Here is a 26,953-nt window from a genome sequence, read left to right as displayed (position 1 = left end):
TAACCCCAGCAATTAGTACTGGACTGAGCTTCACATGGACTACACTGTGTATCAGAAGAGATATTTCATACGCATCATGAGTTGGATTTTATTGTATCAAACTAATGATCTGCATGTTAACTGATCCCACAGGGTGATGTGTGTTTGTGTGTATAGGGGCTGCCACATGTGTGATGGATAATGGCAGATGTACAATGTGTATTATTTTTGAAGGGAAACAGTATGTGTTATTTTTTGTAGGACATGACACCATGATACAATTAATCAAATTAGTACGTGATTATACTAATGCATAAGGCTATAAATGTAGGTTTTTGACTAGGAAGTCCTGTTGTCCAAGTAGTTACTGTGTGATCCACACCATATATCCGGTTATTATACCCATCTTTTCCCTCTTTGAGTATAGACTGAAAGCATGTCAAACCTGTGCCAAAACTCATGCAAGGAGGACAAAAGGCTGGATGAGACTCCGCTTTACTACATACCATCAGTCTAACAGTCAGTAAGCTTGTGGATTCAGTGTTGGGGGGGGGGGGTACCAACATGTCACAGGACATGCCATCGAAGAACAAAGGAGACACGAGGAGGCAGCAGCCCACCCAGGACTGCTGGCACGGCAGCCAGGGGCGGGGCCAAGACAGCATGGCACACGTCGACCTCAGACCCCCCTCCTCCTCCTCCCCCTTTCCCCACGGGCTCTGACAGGCGGCACGGGAACCCCTCGGCCCAGTGAGGGGTGGACGGCCATCTGACAACTCCCCACCTGCGTGACCTTTACCATGCTTGACCCCCTGCAGGAGACAATCACCTCACAGCAAACAGCCCCACGGGAGATGTAGACACACAGCACAGTCAGGAAGACGCACATGTACACAGACATGCATGATGTACAGATTGACAGAAAGTTAGATGGAGGGACAGTTAGTCAGACTGTGACATGCATGCATTGCTTGTGATGAGTCATTCAAATCTGCCTGGCTGCTTTCCCACAACGAAGAAGCTCTAACTTAACAAGTTTGTTCATTAATTTAGTTGCCTAGTCTACAGACAAGCTCATCTTTGGAATCAACCATCTTAATTTGGACTAAACCATTCACGTGTGTGGGCAGCTCCAGTGCTAAACCTTATGAAACAGTTATGACAGATTTGGTCAGTCATTAGGTCAACAGTTCGCATAGAGAAGACTTTCTGTGTATTGGTGAGTGAGCATTTAAACTGTTTCAGGTTTCTAAACAACTGAGTGGATGCAATAACAAGCAATGGCAGCAGATTTAGACCGGCTCTACATGGTCAAGGTAAAAAATATAATAAATGTCCCAAGACCAATTAATCTATGTCGCAAAGTAAAGAAAAGAAAGCTACACACAGTGCAAACCATTTGTTTTACTGATTGGACATTGGATTTGAAAGGTTGTGTTATTTTCACCTGGATTTATTGTATCTATTGTACATTTTTATGTGTAATTTTGTTACTCTGTTATTTGTATTGCTTTGTCTTAAAATTTCCCTGTACCCATGCTGCTGTAGCAAAAAAATGTCCCCTTGCGGGATTAATAAAGTATCTATCTATCTATCTATCTATCTATCTATCTATCTATCTATCTATCTATCTATCCTCCTCAATGTGATCTGTAGATTATTAGCCAAATGGTTATTTCCAAGTTCAACAGAAAATTCAATTATGTAGAAAAAGGTATTGCTTCAAAATTAGGCAACATCATATCAGGATATCAGGAAGTTATAGTTTGCTAAATTTTCTTTTCCAAATTTTTTTGGAAGCAAGATGTCATCTCCATCTGCTGATGAAGATCATGTAACATGACTGAAAGCTCCAGAACAGCTACTTAATGGAGCTTGTGCTATGTTTTATCACCAAATATGGTGTTTAAAAAAAAAAATTCAATTTAATTTTTCTATATTTTTATTTACTTTTATCTTATCTTATCTCATTTCATTTCATTTCATTTAATTTCTAACGAATATATTTGTAAAACACATCGGACTGGACTGTCTTTAGCTGTGAAGAAAAAAAACAAAAAAAAAAAAACAGGGCTGTACACCAATACACGTCATCAATAGGCGACGTGGTAGTTGGATTTGGACGGCAAACGTGAAACGTTGGTGTTGCTGCAAATGCTGTGAAGTAAGTCCATTTCGTTCTTTAAGATAGTAATACTGATGGAAGCGTGTTTTATTGACACTAAGCCTCGTCAGCAGAGCATTTTGGGCGACTTTTAAAGTGATTTTAAAGCGTTTTACAGATGCAACGCTACTTATAGCACACTTTGTTTGAAGCTAACGTTAGCACCTCAAACTGTCAAATCAACTTTACGTAACTACGTATTACATACATCACTGCTAGCTAACTACGATACTTTTACTTTCTTCAATTCTTAGATTACCTCTTTTGGACTTGAGACCACACAGCCTCCAAATGAATCCATTAATTAGACGGAGACTTCCTCCGTCCGTGAGGAGCCTTCTGACCGACATCGGTCCAAAGGAGGAGTGGACCGACACCGAGCCCGACACAGTGACCAGAGATGGGCTTCTGCTCCCGTCCAGAGGAGCTGCTTCTGGACAAGAGGAGTTTCTCACGCCAGCCAAGCCCCGAGAGGACGCAGCAGTGGACGGCAGTGACGCCAGGAGCAGTGCAGTCTGCATGCTGTGTAAATGTAAGCCCTCTTGTTACACCTGTCCTCGGTGTAACCTGCAGTACTGCGGCTTGGCTTGCTACCAGAGCCCAGATCACTCCGTGTGCTCTGAGGAGTTTTACAAGGAGTCTGTCCTCCAGGAGCTGAAGGATATGGGGAAAACAGAAAGCGAAGGGAGGAATAAAATGCAGGAGATCCTTGTGGGACTCAGACAAAAGGCGGAAAAGACAGATGGGGGGATGGAAAGTTTGTTAAGGGACGCTGGTATTGTGTCAGAAGACGCAGATGAAGGGGAAGGCGAGGCAATGGAGAAAGTGCAGGTTGTGGAGCTCCTGTCCAGGTTAGCAGAGCTTCAACAGTCAGGGGAAGGGAGCGCAACAGAGATTGAGGCTATTTTGAGACAACTTGCAGAGTTTGGAGAAGGGGAGCAGCTGCACGGAGACACGGATGAGGGCGCTGAAGGTGCAGAAGGGGAGCTGGACTTGGCCGAACGGCTCTCGGGGCTGGACATTGACACACTTTCCGAGGAGGAGCTGTGGGAAGTTCTTAATAGCAAAGAGAAAGAAACGTTCATGGGTCTGATGAAGGGTGGAGCCCTCGGGGGACTGATTCCCCTGTGGAAGCCGTGGTGGGAGGAGCATGAGGATGGAGGGAGAGCACTGGTGGAGGTGCTTGAGGAGGAAGTCAGCAAACTGGAGAGGGACAATTCAACAACTATGGCTGAACAGGAAGCTGATAATAAGGTCAAGAATCGGGGCAAATCAGCTACAAAGCTGAGGAAGATTAAAGGAGGAAACATAAAGGAAACAAGCAAGGGAAAGGGAAGTTCAGCAGCTCCCAGTGTCCCTCAAATATCTGCAAAAATCCCCAAATTGACTTCCTTATGTGCTAATCCATCTCCGCTTGTATGCTATGGTTTGGTCAATGCACTTTTTGGCTACACCTTCACGCTGTGCCTGTTTAACAACGACACCGATTCACTGATGTTTGAGGTCTGTGACATGATCCTTGCTTTGTCTGAGGCACTGAACTCCAGCAGGACGTTCAACTCCGTCCAAGAGGCCTTAGACTGTGGAGAAGCTCTCATTTTGAGCGGAGGTTACCTGGACAAGGAGGATCCTCTTGCCCCGGCCAGGGCGGCGGAAGCCGTGGCTCACGTCACGACCGGCCGAGACAGAAAGGATGCTTCAGGATACTGTCTGGCAGCCCTGAGTCAGCTCCGCTCGGTGTTCTCCAAGGCCAGAACAGCTCTTTCTAAAGAGGGAGAAGAAGGAGCAAAGAGACAGAAGTACTTCCTGGCAAGCAAGAAGTGCGAGTTCTTTCAAGCCTGGGTGCTGGACAACGCGCACAGGATTCGTAGACTAGCTATCGAGTTGTGGAACGAACACGGTAAAAGAGAGAGTGTGAGGAGCAGCATGGAGAGAGAAAAGACTGTTGTTGAGGAGAGCTTGAAGAAAGGGAAGAGCAGAGGGAAGGGGCGGTTAATCGAAGAAGTGAGCCAATGAAATCTTTCTTGAACATATTGATGTTTGTAAAAGCTCATGATGTAATAAAAAATATATGAATAACTTACATTTTATCACTGTGAAACTGGTCGGATCCTTATATGTTTAGTAATGTAAATAAAGTTTAAAATTATGAATAGGTACAAAAAACATTTGCTACAATAAAATATAAGAAGGCATCTTTTTGTATTTCATAATTTCTTGTGTTGTATATTGGGGGGAAAAAGCACAAACAAGTAGGCTGTACAACTAGAGTTTAGGATTATGACAAGCAAGAATAGTGAATAAATTCATGAATGGACAAAAAGCAGTGGAGTATTTGCGTATGTAGGTATTAACATCTTGGGGTGGTCATAAGATTGAGATGTAAAAATAATATGTACATTTAATAAGCTGCCTTTTTTTGGGTTGTGTGGGTTTCTGTGTAATTTACAGAAAATTAAATTATAAGAATGTATTTTGACAGAAACCTCCGGTTTTCTTGTTTTTTTGGGCCTTTTTTGCAAGGTTAGCTATATTAAAATTACAATATACTGTATATGATGTATCATGTATATAAGTACATTTACTAAAGTACATTATGTAAGTACAATTTTAATATTTTCCGGATTATGCCACTTCTACTCCACTGTGGTTGTTTGACAGCTTTAGCTACTTTAATGCCAAAAACATTAAACTAAATAACTATTATGATGCATTATTATGGATTAAGTCTGTAGAACCACCTTTACCAGCTGCAACATTATATTGACACTTACACATGAATGTATCAATATGTATAACCCACTGATATACAGTATGTATACAGTATACATATATATACACAGTAATGAGGACTTTTACTTTTGGTACTTTAAGTATATTTTGATACAAATATAGTTGTATTTTCCCCAAATACTTTTACGACAATTTGTACACTGGTACGTACGGTGACGTCCGTGCTCTCGCGTGGCTTTCTTTTGACCGGTCACGTGGTGCGGATGCCCTTCCACACAGTGCGACAGGAGAAAACATGGCTGCGCTCTTGAGATCAGCACGGCTACTGAAGTTTTCGCCTTCGGGCTTGCTTCAGATCACAGGGACCAAGAGGAACGGGCCGCCGCTCGGTCGGCTGTACAGCGGAGCTCTCGACGGCACAAGTCCCGGAGTTTGTGCCCGACAGATCGGCCTCGCGTCGGGACACGCGTCCAGGTATCACGCGCACGTCTGTTAGCCCGGTGTCATTAGCTGTAATCCACGCGTGAGATGTCATTGAGGCTCAATGACATCAATGACGTATCCACACTAGGCCTGCATGAGCTGCAGTATTAAATGTATACATACATAAATACGTTAGCTGCATGGATAGCTGTTAGGTAAACATGGCTCCCGCATTACACAAGGTGATGATCAGACGTTGTGTAACCAAGTCAAGCTCTGTCTCATAATTAAGCCAATGACAGTCACTTGGTTCTTAATCCTAATGTAACTGCTGGCAATACGTTAGCTTGTTGCTATATTTTGTATTAGCTAAATTATAGCTTGTAAGGAAAGACCCATCATTGGCACATTTGTCATGCTGCAGCTTATTATATGCAGATAATTGTCAAATTTGGCATTTTATCATGAATTCCTTGAGACACTCAGCTGATGTAAAAGCTGAGAGATAACAGACATGGGTTACTCTGCAGGGGGCTTGTTTCTCTGTCAAGGTCAAAACAGTTTAAACAGGGTGAGCATCCACAGATGTATTCCTGTTACTGCTTATTTAACACGTGTATTGTTGTGCACCCAACACACCCTGACCCAACACACCCTCACCCAACACACCCTGTGCTGATAAACATTTTCACAATCTGGTCCTCCTCAGTCGCGTGTGGCCGTACGCAGCGGGCTGTGTGCGTAACTATGCCGTGGCCACGGAGCAGAAGGACGAGGCCAGTGTCGTGGTGCGCTCCAAGCAGGCGCAGCAGTTCGACTGGGCTCTGGCCAAGCTGGACAGCTCCGTGAGGAGAACCGGTCGCATCACCAAGACCCTGCTGCTCCGCATCTTCCACGATATCTGCAGGACAGGTATAGGCAGCTTCAACAGTGATGCAAGACGGAGGCAGTTCATGATTCCTCTTATGAACATGAGCAACATGAAGCTATAATATAACGCACAATGAACGGAGCGTGCTCTATGTTTCCTCTTGTTAGACCTTTTTTCTTTCTTTTTCTACATCCATCCTCACCTGTTGGTTCTTTGGTGTCTGTCTGCAGGTTATCCCAGTGGGAACCAGGCCTTGTTACTGCTGCGGAGCTGCGGGTCGCTGCTGCCCGAGGTTCCCCTGGAGGAGCGCACTGAGCTGGCCCACCGTGTGTGGGAGAAGCTGCAGGAGTTGGGTAAGAGGCCGCACCAAAGGCAACAACCCTACCGTCTTATTAAGAGTACTACATTGCTGTTTGCTGCTGCTGAACTTAAAATATGTTAACCATGATTGCAGGTATTTAAACTGTTAGCTGAGTCTTTGACTCGTATTATTAGACTGGGATTGAATAGGGGAAAGTTACACTAAAGACAACTGTATAGAGTGCATCCTCATCACGTATTTATTAAGGACCGTCTGAAAGATGAAAATCACAGAATAATGCCGTTTTTTACAGCTTCTTGCTTTGATAAACTGTGTCGTTTTGTCGATTGTTTAAAGAAAACCAGCTTTTCAATCATGCTAGCGGGTGTTGGTTTTTTTTTTCTCACTGTATGTTGTAGATGTTACAGTTATATATTTGCTCATTGTCCTTCCCAGGTGCACAGTATGATGTTAGTCACTACAACGCCTTGCTGAAGGTTTACCTGCAGAATGAGTTCAAGTTCTCCCCCACCGACTTCCTGGCCAAGATGGAAGCGGCTAACGTGCAGCCCAACAGAGTAAGCGCTGCAGTGCAGAGTGCAACACTGAGAGAAAACACCCGATTTCTGCTTGCTTGAACCCATCAACCACAACAATGCTAATGGAAGAGAAACAGACATCCCTAGGAAGAGTTTGAGTTCCTCTGCAGTGTATTGTAGTTGATTATGCAGATTAATTATTCAAATCCCTTTTACCTGTTTCTATACAGCAGGTGATTATAATCTCTGTTTGATTCCCTTTTTATTTTTGTGCACAGGTTACCTACCAGAGACTCATAGCAGCATACTGCCAAAATGGAGACATCGAGGGAGCGAGGTGAGCAAACGTTGTGTTCTGCTCATGAACCAAACAACAGGCTTCATGCTCTGACATCTGCTACTAGACAGAATGTTGCAAAACAGCAACTGACTTTCAGTCAAACATATTGTGTGAACAGTATGATGACATATTGCTTTCTTTTTTTCTTTCTCAGCACCATATTGGGTTTCATGAAAAGCAAAGATTTACCGATCACAGAGGCCGTTTTCAACTCCCTGGTGACCGGCCATGCTCGTGCAGGGTGAGTGTCGCTGCTTCTGCTTCCAGCACACTGTGTTTAATGGCCCACAATAAGTGTCGGTGTTGGAATAATTTGATTCTAAACCAGCTGTCATTTGTCGCTGTGCAGGGACATCGAGAGCGCTAAGAACATCCTGTCTGTGATGCGGGGAGCAGGAATCGAACCGGGTCCCGACACTTATATATCGCTGCTTAACGCCTACGCCGAGAAGGGAGACCTGGACAGTTTGAAAAAGGTGTGTGCGTGCTTTTCCTTCTCTTCATCCCCTCCCCATCCTCTATAACCGCCCATGCTTCCCAAACTCACACTTTCCTTGTTCTCTCCATCCTCCTCTGTCTCTCTCTGTGTCAGACTATGGAGGCAGCAGAGAGTGCAGACTCCAGTCTGATGGACAGGGACATCATGCAGGTCATCTTCACCCTGGCCAAAGCCGGACACCAGCAGCACATCCCAGACATGGTGGAGCGCTTGAGGCACGAGAGAGGCTACGTTCCAGGTACAAACACACACACACCTCCACATCACTGTAGCAGCTGAACTTGACTAATCTGCTGTATTTGCAATCATCTCTGCAGTTGTTTGAAGCTGAGCAGAATGAGTATTTGTTTTTCTTCCTGTAGATGCCATGAACCTGTGCCTGAGGCTCATCACCCAGAGCCAGGAGGACACGGCTTTTCACATCCTCAAGACTTTCCCCACACTGCAGTCGGAAAGCTTCAACTCAGACGCCGCTAACCTGGGCAACTTCTTCCTCAGACACTGTGTCAACATGGACACGGTAAGACATGTCACCCATTGCTCCCCTAACCTATTACACTGTATTCATTTTGATCTTTGAATTTCATTTCTGATGTCTTTGTGTGTGTGCGCACCACAGTCACTGGAGAAGATCGCCAGCTTTTGCAAAGAGCTGCAGGAGTCAAACCTGCACACTGCTGCACTCAGCTTCGCTCTGTCCTGCGCTCTGGAGGCCAAGAAGACTGGTACAGCACACGCTTAACTTCCATTAAGATATTTCTCTACATCTACTATTTCTATACACGCACTCATCTATGTGAATTGTGAATATAATATATTTGTATCATGTTGCTGCAGTTTATTTTTATTTATTTTGCAGGTATGTCTTTAGAGCTGATGAAGATGATGAAGGAGCAGGACTCACCCATAAGGCCGCACTACTTTTGGCCCCTCCTCACTCAGCATGTGAAAGACAGCAACACAGCTGGTACACGCACACACACACACACACACACACACATTATTTAAGTCATATCATATGTGCTTATTCTATGCTGTGCTTAAGATCAATGCAAAGGCAGTAGCTTCAGAGAGACCAGTACATTTTGAAAGTGAATATGCTGAGTTGTTGTGAGAAGCTTGTAGTTTCAACCTAAAACTACTCCAACTTCATGTGAACAATCTCATGTGTATGTGAGAACTCAATGGGTGCCATTGAGCCCCAAGTAGGAAAAACAAAAAAGGTCCCACCAGCTGTTTGTGCATCCCATCTGAAATGGAGAGTTTTGTTTTTCGGTGAGCATGATATTCGCAGTTTATGAGCACGCGTGTTATTTTTGTGGTGTACAGGGGATTATGACTTCCTCAGTCCTCTGTACCAGAAAGAGCTTTTAAAGGAGTGTTTCCCTCAAATATTAATGCCCTACAGAGTGGTCCAACTGGGACAGATTTCACTGTGCTGGGGCAGTCAAGGGCAAACAGGTCTGATCCCTGCATGAGAGAGTTGGAGCAGGAAGAGATGAAACAACACACACACACACACACACACACACACACACACACACACAGGTCTCTCCGGAGAGCTCTAGGAATAGATCGCAAAGTTTAGAACTCCCCATGTCAGCCACTCTGAACAGACGAGCCCAAAAGACTCCCTGACTTTCAAAGAGTGCGCTCAGACATGAATGTCATCGTTTTTATTCCACTTCCTGATCTACAAATTCTGCCCTGTTGTAGCCTCCTGGGTGCACGGCCACAGGACATGTCATTCTAGGAAATAGGAACTTTCTGACGGTAGTATTATGGCATTTCCTGCACAAACAGACTCTAGAGTATAATAGTAAGCTGCAAGCACAGTACAACCAATCTCTGTTTATCCTGATCAAGGACTTTAGGAGAGGCATGTCTTAGTTCAAGTCATAGCTGACTCTGAATCAACCATGCAGAAGCTGCTGAAAGAAGAAAGTGGTGGATGATCTGTCGACCTTTGCCCCAAGCTGCGAGGCACCTATGGTTCCTCGTTGGGGACACTGGGGGGCTGAGAAGCCCGAAGCACATGCAAACACGCATACATGGATGCACATACAGGCCTGAGGCTGAGAGGTCAGAGGTCATTCTGCTCCGGTGGCTGTACTCAAATCCTTTATCAAACCAAACTTGTTTCTCGGCTCAATTCTTCACCCAAATCTTCCTCCGTCCCTCGTTTCCTTTGCCCATTTATTTTTCAACAAAAACAAGATTTTCAGGTAGTATAAAGTCTGTTCTCATTTTTTAAATTGAAAGATCGGTAGCATGAGTAATAAATCACTCAAGCTGAAGGGACATAACAAGATCATTTATTTAGTTTCTGTAAAAATGGCTCGTATTACAAGAAGAAACAATGGCAAATTATATTCTGCAAAGGATCGAGATCATTTTGTTTTCCCCTCTTATGATAGTGATCAGTGGTGTTCACAGTTGGTGTACACGTTGGGCAGATTATCGCTCATCCCATAGGTTTCATTGAGTGGGTGGATGGACGTGAGGCAGTACTTTTCTACGGAGCCTTCAGTGTCGGATGCTAAAACTGGTATTGATGTCTTAAAGTTGCCAGCGTGTACAGTTTAGTGGAATATTTCTGTTTCCAATATCCGTCTCTGCTGAAGGAAATGGTGATTTTCTTTCCCTTGTTTTTTTTGTGCAGGAAATCGTCTCAGTGGCAGATAGCCGGCATTAGAAGACTTGTCAGAATTCGCAGCTCCTTTATGAATGTAGCCTGTCAAATGCGTTCAGCGGGGGCTTGGGTTTTAAGTGCTTTATTTATGCTGAGCTCCGGCTCTCTCTTTGGGTTTTTTAAAACGATTAATAAATTATGTACTTTTCCCCTGTCAGCTAATTGACAGCATTTGAGCTGGCAGGGAGGAGAAACTGGTTAGACCAGTGTGGCCGTCGGTCCGGACACATTCTCAGTTTGAATGGTGAGATGCCTCAGCGCCTTGCTTGGCAGCATGAAGAAGAGGACTAGACATGAGTTTAAACATGCACAACCACACACACACACACACACACACACACACACACACACACACACACGGAGACACACACTCTGACTTGAATCCCCCAACCGCGCGTCTCAAAGCCTCTCAAACACATCGGACTGCATCCATTTAGTTATCACAGACAGGAAAGAAGGACGGAAGGAAGGGAAGTGGGAAAACTTCTCTTTTTCTAACACAGTGGCTTGTTTCCAACGGTGTTAGCCTTAACCCTCATGAAAGATGCAGCCTCTCTCCCCCCCCTCTTTCCTTCCTGCTCTCTCTCACACTCATTGGCTGCAGGAGGTGTGTGTGTGTGTGTGTGTCCACATTTGTGAGGGAGGGAGGGAGGGGGGGGGGGGGGGCAGTGCAGGTGATGTGACTGATGAGGAGTGACTTGATTTCATGTAAATGCAAGCGCTCTGAGGGAATTCACTTTGGATTACGCGCCCCACTGTGCACGGCCCATGAAATATTAAGCGCCGTGTCACTTTTTGTCCACAGGTGTCACTAGCGGGCAGAGAGGCCAGATCCGTAGAATTGGTGGAGAGCAACGGGGGGGGGAGAAACGGGGGAGGGGAAAAAAATCCCTTCGCATTTTGATGAGGTGTGGATTTGGCGGGTTTAGCAGAAGCATATGCTGGGCCATACTTCCCACCTGCCGCCAGCTAGTCACCGCTTGTCAGTCCTAGCGACGCAGCGCTCTCTTATCACTTCTGACACGGGGAACCAGGAAAGGGAGGGAGAGGAAGGGAGTGTTTCTGGTCTTGTGTGTTTTTGGGTGATGAGAGATGTAAAGGCTCACCCACACCTGACTCGACTTGTGTGACCTCATTTTCAACCTTCTTTAATGCAGCTCTGTCGAGTAGAGTGGGCTGCATTAAAGAAGCACTGCCGCAGCAATCTGTAATGCAGCCCTCCATGAACTGTATGTTAGCCTCAGCTGAGTTAATTGGTGGCATGAGAGCCAAACATTACCTCGATTAAAAGAAGAAAGAGAAAAGATGCTGCAGGGTTTTTTTTGCCTCCAAAATGGAAATTGTCTTCGTACTCCGTTCTGTTTTTAAACAACAACCCGTCAGTGCCTCGCAGCAAACAAAGTCTACCTTTAGAGAGTCATGGACGGCGAGAGACGGCGAGACAGATGGTGTTGGAGGAGAGAGAAAAGGAGAAGTGACAGGTACTCATGTCCAAGGACGGGAGGAGATGACAGCGACCGGTTCGCTCCACTCCTCTTTTCCTCTCTTTCCTCCGTCCTCACTTCTCGTCTGTGACAGTTAACCTGAAGACATGAATCTGATGATGATATCTTGTGACCACTGCCATGCTTAACTCACTACTTTGATACTTCTTGCCCGGATGGTATGTCAGGCTTTATGCTGACCACCCTGGATGGCCTCCACTCTGTGCCGAATCTTTATTTAAATTGTACAGACGGGGGAGAAGGGAAAAAGTGTTACTCGCATATGAGGACTGTGGAGTGAGAAGTAGAAGACCTAAAGGAAGAACAGTATAAATGACACTTCATTATATCATATTATTTTGTGTAGTTTCTTCACTGTTTTTCTCATTTATTCTCAAATCTTATTTTGGTGTAGTCCTCCACACATTGACAGGTTCAAGTCACTACAGTACCTCCTCGTTCTCTCTTTCTAGACTTCTCTTGTCGTCACTGTGACTTTGTCAGGAATCCAGGATTTTCTGAGGCCAGGCTAGCTGCTTCTAGTCTTTGTGCTAAGCTAAGATAAGCGGCTGCAAGCGGTAGCTTTATATTTATCACAGTCATCCAGTAGTTTTTCATAAAAGCTGTCCTAGAATGTGAACAGCACCACTCGCAGGCCAATCTGACGTCACCTCTTAGTAGCCTGCGTTATTACTGCTTAGCTACAACACGCAGAGACTTTGCCATACGACTGTAAATAATGAAAGTGAGAACTGAGCCCTTGGTCACAGAATTGACTTGACAGAAAAAAAAAACGCACACAAACATGCTCGTTAGACAACAGAAAAGTGCTGATGTTCATGAAAGCTCAACGCGAGGAAGCCGGAAAAAGCGTGAGTGAGAAAATGCCGGCTTATGCATTTCTACCTCCAGTTCTCCATTCACTTGTTTTCTGTCTGTCTGGCTCACCGTGAAATTGATTATGGATTATTCAGGAGGAAAGCAGGAGTTCCCACTCTTCTTTCATAAAAAACAAGCCCGGATGAAAGCGATTAGGGGGTAAGAATGGACGGATGGAGAGCAAAACGGATGGATCCTCCATTGAGAAGGAGGAATATCTCCTGTTTACTTTTTTTTCTTGAAAGCAGGGTAGATGGATAGTGAGAGGGGAAGATGAATGAGTGATCTGGATGGATGGATGGATGGATGGAGTGGTTCAGGTAGCCCTACCTGGGATAATGCAGCTCCAGCCAGGTTTTAATGGCATATAAAAGCCCGGGCCTCATCTTTTATTTAGCTAAAGAGAGAGACTGCCAGGTGAACACATACATCCCAAGAGGACGCAGAAAAACAGAGCCCTATATATATATATATATATGTGTGTTTATGTATGTGTGTGTGTTTTAGAACCTGAGTGAGAGTAAATACACACAGCATCCTGAGGTGTGCACTTTAAGGTAGTTTGCTGAAGTCCGCATGGGAACAAGGTGTATTGGTACACTGGATGTGGTCATTTATAGCATATAGATGCACCTCAAAGCACATAGCAACACTCACTGAGAATGAACACACACACATGGGGGGGGGGGGGGGGACTGGCTTATGCCCTCATTTAGATGCATGTCCTTCACGGGCACGCTCCCAGACATATGCAAAGTGCTGCAGTGCCTCCTCCACATGTGCACACACTCGCGAACACACAGACACTAGCGGGCATTTGGAGAGCGCATGTGTGGCTGTTCCATATGCATGTGGCTGTTTTGGCCTCCCTCCCTGGGGCAGGACCTCGGGGCTCCGCTGGAGAGCAGGGTGATGGTGCAAGAGTCCACTTCAGGCCGAGTGCGTGTTTATGTACACGTATCCGTCAGTCCAAGGTGGAGAGGGAAGCAGCCATTAGCATTTTGTTGATGGAGTGTGTGTGTGTGTGTGTGTGTGTAAATGCCTGCCGATTTAAGTGAAGGGGTGAGAGAAAGTATGTGCCAGCTCATTTCTTCGACCCACATTTAAAAAGTGCCGACACAACTGCAGGCCCGTGCATGAGAGCGAGTGGAGGAAAGTGTTTGTGTATCTGTGAAAGTGCAGCGATGTGCAGGGATTGAATTCAAACGGTCAAACAAAAAGGTTTGCTGCACATGCATCTCGTACACTCATGTTATGTTTTGACTATTGATCCAAATATTGTTTATTACATCACAAACTTATTCAACTTGCATTATCATGGACATAAAGATGATATGGAATAAAGCTGAAACAATTAGTCTGATTAAGAAGTTTCAGTCCAAGTCTAAAAATGAAAGCACCAATTCAATTTATTATCAGTCATTTAGTACAAATACCAAAGCACACCTTTGCTGCTTTCCTCTGTTATATCATATTAAATTGAGTATTCTTTGGTTTAGGACTACTAGTTTAAAGACACCAACTTGGATTCTGGGAACCTTTTCCTATTTTCTGGCATTTAATAAACAAGAAATGTAAAAATATGGATGGAATATTAATTGCGGTCCGATCTCATACTTTTAAAAAGTTGATATTAATTACTTTTTGCGTGTGTGTGTCGTAGGTGTAGTTGAGGTGGTGAAGGGCATGCAGGAGCTCGAGCTGTGTCCTGATGTGGAGACTTTATCCAACTACATCCTCCCTGTCTTCCCCAGCATGGAAGCAGCTCGACAGGCCCTCAAGGTTGTGTGTGTGTGTGTGTGTGTGTGTGTGTGTGTGTGTGTGTGTGTGTGTGTGTGTGTGTGTGTGTGTGTGTGTGTGTGTGTGTGTGTGTGTGTGTGTGTGTGTGTGTGTGTGTGTGTGTGTGTGTGTGTGTGTGTGTGTGTGTGTGTTCACATGTGGCCAATGTGCATTTAAGAAGTTTTTGCTGACTTAAAGGTGATTTTTATCTGTTCAGGATGCAGGCATCTCTTTGGATTCGGAGGGCTTCGTGTCTTCAGAGGTTCGCTCGGTGGCTGTTAGCAACCTGGCCGAACTCTACACCATACGTAAGCCTAAATACACACACACACACACTCTGACACATTCCAAAGAAGCTCTACTGCATCTTGAGCACCCATCATCATAAAAATCGCTACTTTGCCTGCGGGCTAATTGGACACACACACACACACACTTGCTCCTTCTCTCTCACATTTGCCCACTTACTCCTCTGTGCTCATCAGGCCTTTTAAGAGATTAGTCTGTGTGAATATGTAAAGAGCGAGAGGCGCCTGGACTGGCAGAAGGACGGGATAGAGAAGGCTGTTAAATAATGGATGACTCTTGTTTTTTTTTTTTTTCTGTCTTTCATCTCGTTTTAGTCTCAAACATCCACATCGTTTTCACAGACAACCCTCTGTGTCCCGAATGGATTTCCCCCCCCCCTCTCACATTAGGACAGTTTTCATATATTTCTTCCCGCTATGCACTATTGACATTAACACAGCACACCCTCAAAAAGTAAGTTTATCGAGCTCCTTTTCTGGTTGATATGACAGTAAATTGAACAATCTTTTGACTTTTGGTCCCATAAATCAAACCTTTGGAACTGGAAACTGGTCAGGGCCATTTTCCACAAGATTACAAGTTTAATTTAATAATCAGACTCCCACCACTGCCCCTTTTACCAAGTCCAAAAGTCAATTAGTAGAATAATCAATAATGATGAATGGCAGCCCTGATCAGTCCACATGAAGACTTTCTTTACTTTCATCACTCATCAGTCCGTCTCCTCTCTGTTTCCAGTGTCTGATCCCTCCTGCCCCTCCATGGACCTCAGTGTTTTCCGCGGCAGCCTCATCCTGGGCTTCAGAAAGTGAGTCAATTAGCCCGTCGTCTATTTACATCTTAATGTGTTCTCCATCATTTGATATTCCATATTTCTCCATATTTTGCCTCATAACTCCTGACTGGCATTTCAGGGAGGCCTGTAGCACTATGGAGGTCACTGCGGCATATGTTATGACGATGACATGTGCAGCCTATCACACCATCTACAGCGTCTGTCTGTCTGACTGTGTGTAAGTGTGTGTGTGTGTGTATGTATGTGTGTGTGTGTTGGCAGGCAGCTGCAGGGAAAAACACTCCATCTCTCTCACACACACACGCATACACGGCTGCCTCATACATATGGAGGCAGTCATCGCTCAGCTCTCGCCCCAAAGCAACGTGGGAGATATGTAAATTAGCAGATGCCCACCACTGGCCCTGATGCCCGGACCCCGTACTGATATCTCTCTCTCTCTCACACACACACACACACACACACACACACACACACACACACACACACACACACACACAGAGAGTTAGCCTTAGGACCAGGACCTGACCCGTGGGCTTTTGGTGAAGGGGTGTTTATGAATATTTACAGTTTAGCACTACACGCCCACACGAAAACACTCCGGCCCCTGAGCGATGCTGGAGGTGAGTCAAAGAGAAAAACGCTGAGTTGTCTGCAGGGACCAAAGTTATTTCTTCCACTAAAAAGCCTAAATCCTCTCTTGAGTTTAACTTTGAACTTTCCATTCAGTCAATACATCGCTTGTTGTAACTGATGTGTTAACTAACTCAGTGGATGTTGATGATTTATCTAATATTAAGCATAAAGAAAAGATTATTTTTTTTCAAGGAAAACATGGGTAGTAACAGGAAATGCATGATTGCATATTGAGTTTTAGCTTATTTCACAACCCAAAATAAATGTTTTAAAAAATGTATTTATTTAAAGTCGGTGTATTCACAAATAGTTTGTTCGTCTATTTCATTGCGTCTGAATCTGCTCCCTTTCCTCTATTTGCTTTGCTCTCATTGCATTAACACACACGTACACACACCTACACACTCCTCTAACTGTTAGGTTGCCTGACAGGGTCATAATTGGGCTTGTCACTTGGGGGGAGGGGGGGGAGGGGGGGGGGTGTGTGTGTGTGCGTGCGCGCCGTGTCATTGCAATGCGGGACCTGCCCCTGTCAAAGACAAGGTCAGGGGATAATTTAATCATTAAAGACCTCTTCTCTCTCCTCTCCACCAACTAGCTGACAACGCCAAAAATGTAACACGTTGTCATCATTTAGCGTGTGTGTGTGTGTGTGTGCGTGTGCGTGTGTGTGTGTGTGTGTGTGTGTGTCTTTTGAAGCTTCCCAGGCTTTTGTACTGCCGTCTCTCCTCTCTTGTACTGTTGGCTTGAGAGAGTCAAACTGAAAAATCTGTCGGATAATTAACTAAACTCATTAATTTCAAATATTTATGAAGTGTGTTTGTATACAATAGATTTTTTTAAACTCCCGTTATATTCTCACTGTTTAGAATTAATATTCACATCCTATTGAAATAAGTGCAACTAGAATATAGATTTAAATCCGTAGTTCACCAACTGTACAAAGTTCATTGACGGTACAAGCAATCAATAGTAAAGAGAGCTCAGTCCAGAGACGTTTTGCTATATTGTGATTTGAGAACTTTAGAGTGATGGTTTATCGGGGAAAAATGTCAGAAACAGAGTTTGTTTGGCTTGAAAGAACGATGGAGAAAGACATGGAAGAGGAGGATGTGGATGTACTTTCAGAAATGTAGATGTCCCTTTATGTTTTGTGACCTAAAAGCAAAACGTACCCTCACTTATGAGCAAATTGCACATTTACCCTGACACGTTGGGGTCTCGTTAACCCGCTGAGGGCGCATGTCGACCGGGTGCTCATGTCTTGTCCTCTACTGCCCCCTGCAGGTCGTCTGATGTGGAGAGCATGGTGAAGGTAAGACGCGATTGTGCCCACATTGTTCGAGTGTCTGGAGAACCATAATTGAACCAGCAGGAGTATAAGAATAGCAGTGGCTAAAAATGATCCAGAAAAAGAGCCTACATGGAAAAAACAACAGTGTTTAAGGCATTAGATGACTCTTGAGCGGTCTATACAGTATGATGGCTTATTCCTCACAACAGAACTGCTACACACAAGTTATATTTAGGAAGAATATACAATATGACAAATACCATCTGCTGCCTTTTATCCAAATCTCCGTGTGGCACACTGAGCGTATGAATATAGAAGAGTTTAGGACGGTTATTTAGATTTAAAGATACTTTATTCACCTTCAGGGTTCAGTTTTAGGCAAGATGGTTTGCAAACATAAAAACACAATTAGTTCATACACATCCTATGAATTTAACTTACTACAAAATGTAGTGGTTTAAGACTTAATATAAAAAAGATATATTAAAAAAAGAAATGTTTAGGATTAGATTTTCTATCGCACAATTTAACCCCCAACCCTTTCTGTGGTGGCGGTGTTCTTACTCTACTTTTCTCATTTTTTTTCTCCTGTGTGAGTGTTTAAAGTAAAACCGTCAAAGTAAAGTGCCACTGTGTGTGTGTGTTTATTTATTTACCTTATTTTTTATTTTCCCAGATTACTGAGCTCTTGTACAAAGATGAGCGTTTCTCCAAAGGAAGCTCCAAGGCTTCAGGTAAGCAAACATTTCGTGCGTGCGTGCGCGCACGTTCAGTCTCGGTAGCAAAATACTGCTGACCGTCCCACTTCTCGTCATGAAGCCTGTGTGAGTTTATGTCCAGGTGTGTGTGAAAGACCTGCTCTCTCCGTCTGAAGAAATAGAGCCTGTCTGCTGCTGACAGAGCGCTGAGTGGTTAAAAGTGTTTGTGTGTGTGTGCGTCACTGCTGAGCAGCGTCCCTACTCTGGCTGTGTGTGTGAGTGTAGCGTTAATGTCGCTCCGTGTCAGTGTGCGTGTCACAGAGAGTCCCCAGCACTGGAACTGGTGTTTGTGCTGGTGGGAGCGATGGAGACTGTTATCCATGTCACATCCCATTAGACGACATCTGCGTGTGTGTGTGTGTGTGTGTGTAGAGAGCTGAAGTAGGGGGAAGCTGTCAGTGCCAGCCATCGCACATTCACTCACACTCCGGCCCAAAAGCAGCCTCTGTCAGCAGAAAAGAAACACAAACACACACTCTGCAGAGGTTACAGAAAAATAGTATAAATGGATGCAGTGACTGACACGGTGGCAAATTTAATTTATTCCCAAGACAACTGCTCACTGTGTGTGTGTGTGTGTGTGTGTGTGTGTGTGTGTGTGTGTGTGTGTGTGTGTGTGTGTGTGTGTGTGTGTGTGTGTGTGTGTGTGTGTGTGTGTGTGTGTGTGTGTGTGTGTGTGTGTGTGTGTGTGTGTGTGTGTGTGTGTGTGTGTGTGTGTGTGTGTTTCCGTTTCCTCCAGAAGCGGCATCTTTCTTCATGTACAATCTGATCGACAGCATGTCAGAGGGGGAGGTGCAAACACAGGAAGACAAACTGAGAAAATACTTCAATCAACTACAGGCTCAGGTACACGCACACACACACACCACACACTCTGATATGTTACTGAAAGCAAACACACATTCATACACAGCTTATATATCCAGTTCATTCATAACTGTCCTGCTTTAAAGGAGCTTACTCACTGTGATCTGAGATGATTTGCAGTGTGTAATCAGACTCTGATTATTCATGACGCACACACGCACACACACAACAAGACACATGACCTCCCCCCCGCGCTCCATTTCTGTTTGGGACAACCAGACATGTTGTGGCAGATGACATCATGTTTTACACTTTTGGCTAAAGGTCACGTCTTAACTGGCTGTTTGGAATTTCCTGGTCCAATGTGGATTTACTGAAAGGTCAAGTTGTAAAAAACAATCCAGTGAACATTTCATATGGCCGAGCTAATCCTGACCTGCACATTCATAAAATTATATCTTTCATCATCTAACTCAGGACCATGTGGAGTTTATAGACACTAAAGTACCAGAAAGCAGAACTACACCATAATCATTTATTAGTTTACATGCTGGAAACCAGGAGTCACAATTTAGCAAAATAAACTTCATCATTTTACTGTCTGGATTAAAATTCGCTCCTGGTATGTTTGTATTTTCTCAAAAGCATTAAAGTTGGGTTAAATTGTATCTAAACCGTATACAAGCACAACAAATGTAACAGCTTCAGCTCCTATTGAATCTTTTTGTGAGCTGATGGATGGTTTGATGATGTTGGATTTTCTCCCTCTTGTTCCTCTTCAGAACGTAACAATTTCAGGAAACATCTACAGAGGCATCAAGAACCTTCTGGAGTCCTACAACCTCCCAGAGCTCATCAAGGTACAGAGCCGGATCTGAGATGTAGATCACAACGTCTGAATGCAGTATTACTGACTGTCATCATAGAACTTTGAGACTATTGAGTCACTTGAGAAAGGCTTCAGTAGAGTAGATAAACTCAACAGCCAAAGGCACAATATGATGATGTATTTTTAATACTTGTATTTTTGTACAGTTGCCCTAATGTAGAAGTCCAATATTAACTGTGTGTCTGTGTTTCAGGATGTGGTTGCTTTGGTGGACCCCACAGACCGAGTGTCCAGTAGCTCTGTGTCAGCTTTTACCCGTGCCACTGTAAGTAGGACAGTGTGGAAATTAGTGTGAAAAATGCTATGAAATGCAACATAATTCATTGTTAATGTGTATGTTTATCTTTTGGGAAATTTGTATTGCTTGAACTTTGCTTCACATTTGAATTTGCAAAAGAAAAAAAGAGGAATAAAACGCACAGTTTGCCTCGTCGTTTCCTTTTAATGTGTGTAATCTTGTGAGAGAACTCTGTTGTGTCTATTGGTACAAACCCATGTACACATGAGGTCCTGTGTGTATGTTTTGGTCATGTACATGTGTTTAACACTTCTCTGTCTCCATCAGGGAATTGAGGGGAAGGTGTTTGCACTTGAGAAGAAACTGTCTGAACTGAAAGCGGAGAGCAAACCTTTGGGCGTTGTTCTCAAACAAGCCATCCAGACGCTCTGTGCTGAAGAGGTAGGGTTTGTTTGGATGCCTCGGTCTTCACAAAACCTCTTCTTTTTCTTGAAACGAGTTGCTCCGTCTGTGAGTTTAGTCCGTGTTTCTTTTCTGAGAGTTTTGTTGTCCCATCAGAACCTGCAGCGCGCCCTTGAGCTGAAGCAGGAGCACGAGGAGGAGATGACAGCCGGCGGCTACGCCATCCTCATCAACCTGTGCTGCCGCCACGACAATATGGAGGAGGCGCTCAACCTGAAGAGGGAAATGTGAGTGAAGCAGGACACACACACACACACACACACACACACACACACACACACACACACATAATGTAGCTCTGCTACCAGTAGTAGGCCATTAAAGTTTAACTTGAGTGGTATTAGGGGAGACATTAATGCAGAGTCCAGCCGCTCTGTTGACTTGTTAAAACAGAGGAAACTCTTCCCTTCCTCCCTTGTTTCACTCCCCACTTCATCAGACTGAAGTCTTAACAGGAAAGTGTACAACAGATGAGTTGCATTACTTCAAGTGGAATCATTAATCTCGTCTCTCCTCTTTGTCTCTGTCTTTAGGAGCCGCAAGGACTCGTCAGTCGTGCTGGATCCCAGCAAATACATCACACTGGTCAAGACGCTCTCGAAGAATGGCAAAGTGGAGGGTAAGTTCCCCAAGGGCTGCAACTACATTTTGTTATTGATCAGTCTGTCTTTTTTTAAATTTACTAAGTCATAAAGCCTCAAACCCTAACCCTCAAACCACAACAAAAGTTCTCGGGGCCAAGGGAACTTCTTCAAAAGCATTTTTTCTTGAAGGATTGAAAACAATTGATCAATTACCAAGAAAGCTCTTAACTTCGTGTTGATTGACTTATTGGTTAATCGGCTATTCCCACCAGCACTTCCTCACTATGTTTTCTCTGACAGTAAGCTGGATCAAAGGAGATCATGCCTGAACCCCAAAAGGCCCACAGATGTGTGTGTGTGCATGTGTGTCACCAACTCTGTCACAATCCGTCTTTCTCCCTCCCTCAAACCACATTAGCCGGCCATTTTCAGAATGCTACGGTGGGTTTCCGTCAGCCCATCGAAGACCCAATTACCATCAGTTTTGCCGCTCTGCTTTTTGCACACAATGACAGGCAAAACGTTTCCCTTGTCTGTCCTCGTCTCTCCTCCCCGCCCCTCTCTCCGTCTTCGTCTCTGTCTCTCTTCCTGACCCTCTCTCCCCCGCCGTCTCGAAGCGTGTCATTCTCTCATTCTCCACCCCCCCCCACACCTACACACACACACACACACACACACACCTGCATCAGTGAGAAATGAGAGAGGGGAAAATTACAGGACTGTGTGTATTTTTCCAGAATTATTGAAATCCGCCTTGATGCTAATGGCAGATCATGTCCGTCGAAGTGCTTGAGCATTTCACACACACACACACACACACACACACACACTCAGAGAGCGACACGCAAATTTGCATGTGAATTCAAGCAAAAGGCATTTGGTGGGCACGACGGTTGGTGTGTCCGCATGTGTGTGTTCGCCGGGGTGTGTGTATACGCAGCGCTAACGCATTTGCCATTAGCCAGAGTGTGCATATGGAGGGGACGCTTGTCAGCCACATTAGCACACATGGCTAACCTTGATGTTAGCCTGTCCCCGCCCAGACGCTGGTCCGCCCGGCTCCTAGCACACACCAGGCCCAGCTGAAGATCATGTCTCCTGGCATCTTGCTTTATTTCTCACCCTCTAAGCTCTAATGGCTTTGTTGTTTTTGCCCTTGGTGCAAAGCCTCCCGTCCCACCTCGCCAGGCAACTTTTGTTTTTACCTCACTTCATCCTTTTTGACTTTATCCTTATGCCGCCTTCCTTCCACCATCTCTTCAACCTCTGCTGCTCACTCCTCACATCCCCATCATGGTCCTTTTAATCTTCACATCTGTCATCCATCTGTCTAACCTTCCATCTCTTTGTTTGTGTTATTTTTTTTTCTTACGAGTGCAGAAACAATAGCAACGCTGTTGTATATTAAACTTTCATCTTCCATGTTCGCCTTAAATACAGAACAAAATGAAGAAGTGACATTTTGGACAGCATGGATGTAAACTGTTGCTTTGGCTTTAAATATTTTCCTTCTTCTTTTGCGTATCTCACACCAGAATGAGTGCATCCTGTTGAACCTGCCATACGTATCAACATGGGCCTGAACACCCCCTTTAGCTCCTGCTACCTTCGCTTCTCTCCCTCCATTTCTTAACTACACCTCTCCTCTATCAATAAGCGTCTCTTTGACCTGCCCTTGCCCCTCTGCCTCCATCTGTCCATCCTCCCACTTTGGTAAACACAACTTGTACTGGCTTTAGGTGGGCCTGGACTCGTTTTCAGTGGTGTGTGTCACCAGCAGTCAAGTCATGCAACATTAGATGAACCACTGGGCTGTGTGATGTTTGTTTACCTGGCCTGTCTGCCTCACCATCTCTTGATGTGTGTGTGTGTGGGGTTTGGCTCGCTTTGCTGGCCAGGATGCTCGGCTGAGCTGATGGATATGCATACTGGCTAAACGGACGGATAAAGGGAGAGATGGGGGTTTGGATGTAGGACGGAGGGATGTTAGCTAGTGTAGCTCCATTTGGGCAGATCAACTCCAAGCCATTGGTCTCAGTGATTAGCGGGTCTGTCAGACAGTGATGGAGAGAGGTATGGCTAGAAGGAGGAGGGAGGGAGACATGGAGAGAGACAGAGTGAGAATAAGTTTCATATGAAGTGATAAACATCACAGGCTTCACTGCAGGTCAGTTAATTATAGGGCCATTAATGTTGATGCCAGCTCCTGATCTGATTGATTTTTTTTCATTCCCTTTTTAGTTTTTTTTTTAAGTTGCCCGTGCTTTTGTTTGAGTTACTCGAGATACTTTTGTTATCCACTTTAGTTTGTCCGTCTCTCATCTCTGTTTACACTATTGGCTGATATATAAGTGGACCTCAATTATATGGCAAGCAGTCTGTAATGGCACCTGAATAAGAGCTTTGGTGACGGACACGGCTTCACTCTGTTTTCCAGTCACATACTCACACGCTCTTCTGACTCCAGGAACAGGCTTTTTCAGGCATACAGAATATTTTGGCACCCCGCAAAGAGGTTTTAAATTAAGGCCAAAGGAACATCACCGAGTGACGCAGAACAACTACGAAGAGACACAAAATGACCACAGAGAGATCCGTAACGACTACGAAGAGACACAGAACACCAAGAAAAAGAGCCCAATTAACTATAAAGTCTATCTGTCTGGCTCCGATGTGGTAGAGGTGGTGGGCCCTGTTGCATGTCTGTGCATTATGTCTCATAATGTGACCGTGATCACAGCAGAGCAGACGGTGGTGGGGTTTGTCAGTATAGTCAGTCAGACCTCTGGGTGAAAGTCCTCGCTGTTGTTTCAGCCCAAGCAAAGCAAACCTTTCGTGCCTTCCACCTCGAGACACTATTCTCTCAATTTCTTCAGTAGTTTTTTTGCTTGAAGGGCTATGCTTTGTTGCAAATACTGGACTCAAGAATGAGTCTGACTCCCTAACATGAGATGGTAAGAACAAAATTGGCCGGTCCGCACGTGTCATGAATCCAATGGTAATTTTGCGCATATTAACATGCACCTATTATGTGTGCAATGTAAGAACATCTCTACGCACATATCAGTGAGTGAGGCCCATTGTCCTCCCTTTAACTCCCCCCTATTTAGCAGTGTCTCCTCCATTGCCACTGACCCCCGATCCACCTGTCCTCCCTCTATTTCCCGCTGTCCCATTAAATATGTGACGGCTTTTGGTTCCCATCGCCAAAACAACTGGCACAGAGAGACTGAGAGACAGACTGAAATTAGGATGCCAAAGCACTCACCAGTGGCCCCGTCCCTCAGCCCATAAGTGTGTGTGTGTGTGTTCCCAGTAGAGAGTGACAATCCTGTTTGAGGGGTTTTGTTATATTACTAGCTATGTAGGTGTTGGTATCATTAGACCCACATTTGTTAAGATTTTGTTCAGATTCAGATTTGTGTTGGGCGAGTTCTAAGCAAAGTGCACATGTTGCAGTTGGAGTACTGCCTTTAATACACATTATTCAAATGTATTCTGTGTCTCTGCATCTCTCCATCTTGGTCATGCTGTATAGATTAGTATCTGTGATGGAGAGCGGCTGTATCGCTGTCAGCCCATTAGCAGCTGTCTAAATAGACAGTAAATGCATCTTAATTACCTTATGCTGATACACACACACACACACACACACACACACACATGCTGCCTTTTCACCATTTAGCCCCTAGTGTTGGCCAGATGGGCGCGTGGCCCGGTAAAAAGCCCTCCATTACCGGTTGGACTTGACCAAACTGATCCACCCCTCAGCCCGCTTACCGAGGTCTCACTGGGGCCACAGCGGGCCCTTGTCGCCACATACCTATAATTTAGCCCCCCAAGTGCTTTCCACATGGCCACGGCAAAAAGCCGGCCTCCATTGTAGGGGTCCGGTAATTGTAGTCTCGTTTAGAAAACGGCAAGCAGCAATTAGCGCAGAGATGGCATTATACGGGGTTGGATTTGCATCCCCGCTGGGTGCAAAATGCCGTTTTAATATGGGTTTGTTTTCCCCACATGGAATTAGCTAAAGGGGCCTTTTATCATATTCACACACCCTACTTTTCTCCCAGCTGAGCTAGGCCCATCTCTCGCTTCATGTTCCCTCATCATGCTGCATATTCTCTCTTTCTCGTTGCCTTTTAATCTTTTTATTCGTCCTTTCGTCTCCACCTCTAAATCACTCTCACCATCACTTCTTTTGAGTTCAACCGAAGCATCGTGCATGTTGAGTTGTTACTGATGCGAACCTTTCTCTCACGTTACCAACGTCCGTCTTTATCTCTCTGTCCGTCCATCACAGAGGCTGTGGACATCCTGAAGGAGATGAAAGGGAAGGATGTGGTGTTGAACGACACACACGTCACCATGCTCTTTCACACGCTCAACGCCGTGGTGCCCAAGGGCGGCGCCCCCACCATCCGACGCCTGCAGGACACCATCTTCACCCTCGGACTGGCCAAGCCCACCGCCAATCTCTGCTCGCCCCTGATTACTGCCTACCTGGACAGGTAAGACAAACGGACTGTGTTGCCCTTGTAGACACAGATTTAACAATAATAATAATAATAATAATTTGTGTTACGGTAATGGTAACGGTATGGCTGAAGTTCTCCACGAACCAGACAACCAGCTCACTTATGTTTTCGGATTTGTGTCTGCCAAATCCAGTTGCCAGGTGTGTGTGTGTGTATGTGTGTGTGTCTCAATGAGTCACTCATCCCTCCCTATGATCATAGCTGAGGTTACATTCTGGGTCAGCGATTCAGACAGAGAGAGGATGTGGAAATTGCTCATTTATGTGTGTGTGCGGTGTTAGAGACAGATTTTGTTTGTTAGAGGATTCGCCAGCTGCAACCTCTCCCATGAGCCCCCACCCCTGATCTCCTGAAACACCCACTGCTCTACTCCAAGGTGTGTGTGTGTGTGTGTGTGTGTGTGTGTGTGTGTGTGTGTGTGTGTGTGTGTGTGTGTGTGTGTGTGTGTGTGTGTGTGTGTGTGTGTGTGTGTGTGTGTGTGTGTGTGTGTGTGTGTGTGTGTGTGTGTGTGTGTGTGAGAGAGATCAATGCTTCTTCCCATAATGCAACTATGCAAATGAACGTTACCAAACACTGGCTGTGGGGTCACTGGTGTTGCCCCACCCCTCAACTCTCTTCAGTATGTGTGTGTTCTATTTGTCGGAGCAGCTTTTAAGTAGATCAACTCATTAGCATGTTAATTATGTACAGAGCACTAATTGCTGGATTTACCACAGCCACGCAGTGCGCCGTTAGGGGCCCTCCACTACACACATGTTTTCATACACACTATTTACCTCTAGTGTGCACGCTGCGGTAGAGGTAGAGACCTTTTGAACATGAAGCTCGTGCACACACACACACGCAGGTTCTCCCCTGCCGCTGTTTGTTTTGCTGTAAGTCTGGTCTCTGGCACAACAGAGTTTCCAGGTTCACTCGTTAATCACTGCCTCTGTGAGATTAGCAGGCTAATTTACTCC

The 26,953-nt window shown here is 44.9% G+C and overlaps 2 protein-coding genes across 3 annotated transcripts in view; both read left to right on the top strand.

Moving 5' to 3' along the window:
• The first annotated feature begins 2,079 nt into the window (after positions 1-2,079).
• znhit2 (zinc finger, HIT-type containing 2) lies at positions 2,080-4,226 on the top strand. Its single transcript, XM_076075883.1, has 2 exons — positions 2,080-2,143; positions 2,398-4,226. The coding sequence occupies exon 2, from the start codon at positions 2,435-2,437 to the stop codon at positions 4,157-4,159; it is 1,725 nt and encodes a 574-aa protein (XP_075931998.1). The 5' UTR covers positions 2,080-2,143; positions 2,398-2,434; the 3' UTR covers positions 4,160-4,226.
• Positions 4,227-5,131: 905 nt separating this feature from the next.
• lrpprc (leucine-rich pentatricopeptide repeat containing) overlaps positions 5,132-26,953 on the top strand; it is a 46,860-nt gene continuing 25,038 nt past the window's right edge. The window contains exons 1-23 of one of the 2 annotated variants that reach the window (XM_076075781.1): positions 5,132-5,350; positions 6,009-6,211; positions 6,401-6,523; positions 6,928-7,049; positions 7,289-7,347; positions 7,505-7,591; positions 7,700-7,826; positions 7,943-8,087; positions 8,212-8,369; positions 8,469-8,574; positions 8,709-8,816; positions 14,568-14,686; positions 14,901-14,991; positions 15,731-15,800; positions 17,712-17,739; positions 18,395-18,452; positions 19,216-19,322; positions 20,066-20,143; positions 20,366-20,437; positions 20,738-20,851; positions 20,969-21,099; positions 21,406-21,491; positions 25,760-25,967. In XM_076075781.1, the coding sequence (XP_075931896.1) occupies positions 5,172-5,350; positions 6,009-6,211; positions 6,401-6,523; positions 6,928-7,049; positions 7,289-7,347; positions 7,505-7,591; positions 7,700-7,826; positions 7,943-8,087; positions 8,212-8,369; positions 8,469-8,574; positions 8,709-8,816; positions 14,568-14,686; positions 14,901-14,991; positions 15,731-15,800; positions 17,712-17,739; positions 18,395-18,452; positions 19,216-19,322; positions 20,066-20,143; positions 20,366-20,437; positions 20,738-20,851; positions 20,969-21,099; positions 21,406-21,491; positions 25,760-25,967 (2,579 nt within the window). In that variant the 5' untranslated portion in view covers positions 5,132-5,171. The remainder of the gene's footprint in view (positions 5,351-6,008; positions 6,212-6,400; positions 6,524-6,927; positions 7,050-7,288; positions 7,348-7,504; positions 7,592-7,699; positions 7,827-7,942; positions 8,088-8,211; positions 8,370-8,468; positions 8,575-8,708; positions 8,817-14,567; positions 14,687-14,900; positions 14,992-15,730; positions 15,801-17,711; positions 17,740-18,394; positions 18,453-19,215; positions 19,323-20,065; positions 20,144-20,365; positions 20,438-20,737; positions 20,852-20,968; positions 21,100-21,405; positions 21,492-25,759; positions 25,968-26,953) is intronic. The other variant, XM_076075780.1, reaches the window with a different exon arrangement.

Source organism: Anarhichas minor, unplaced genomic scaffold, assembly GCF_050575085.1.
Source record: "Anarhichas minor isolate MPS153535 unplaced genomic scaffold, ASM5057508v1 ptg000054l, whole genome shotgun sequence".
Classification (NCBI taxonomy): Eukaryota; Metazoa; Chordata; class Actinopteri; order Perciformes; family Anarhichadidae; genus Anarhichas; species Anarhichas minor.
This window is presented reverse-complemented; position numbering and strand designations above follow the sequence as displayed.

Coding starts and splice junctions, on each gene's coding strand:
- znhit2 (XM_076075883.1), top strand. CDS start 2,435: ATGAATCCATTAATTAGACGGAGACTTCCTCCGTCCGTGAGGAGCCTT.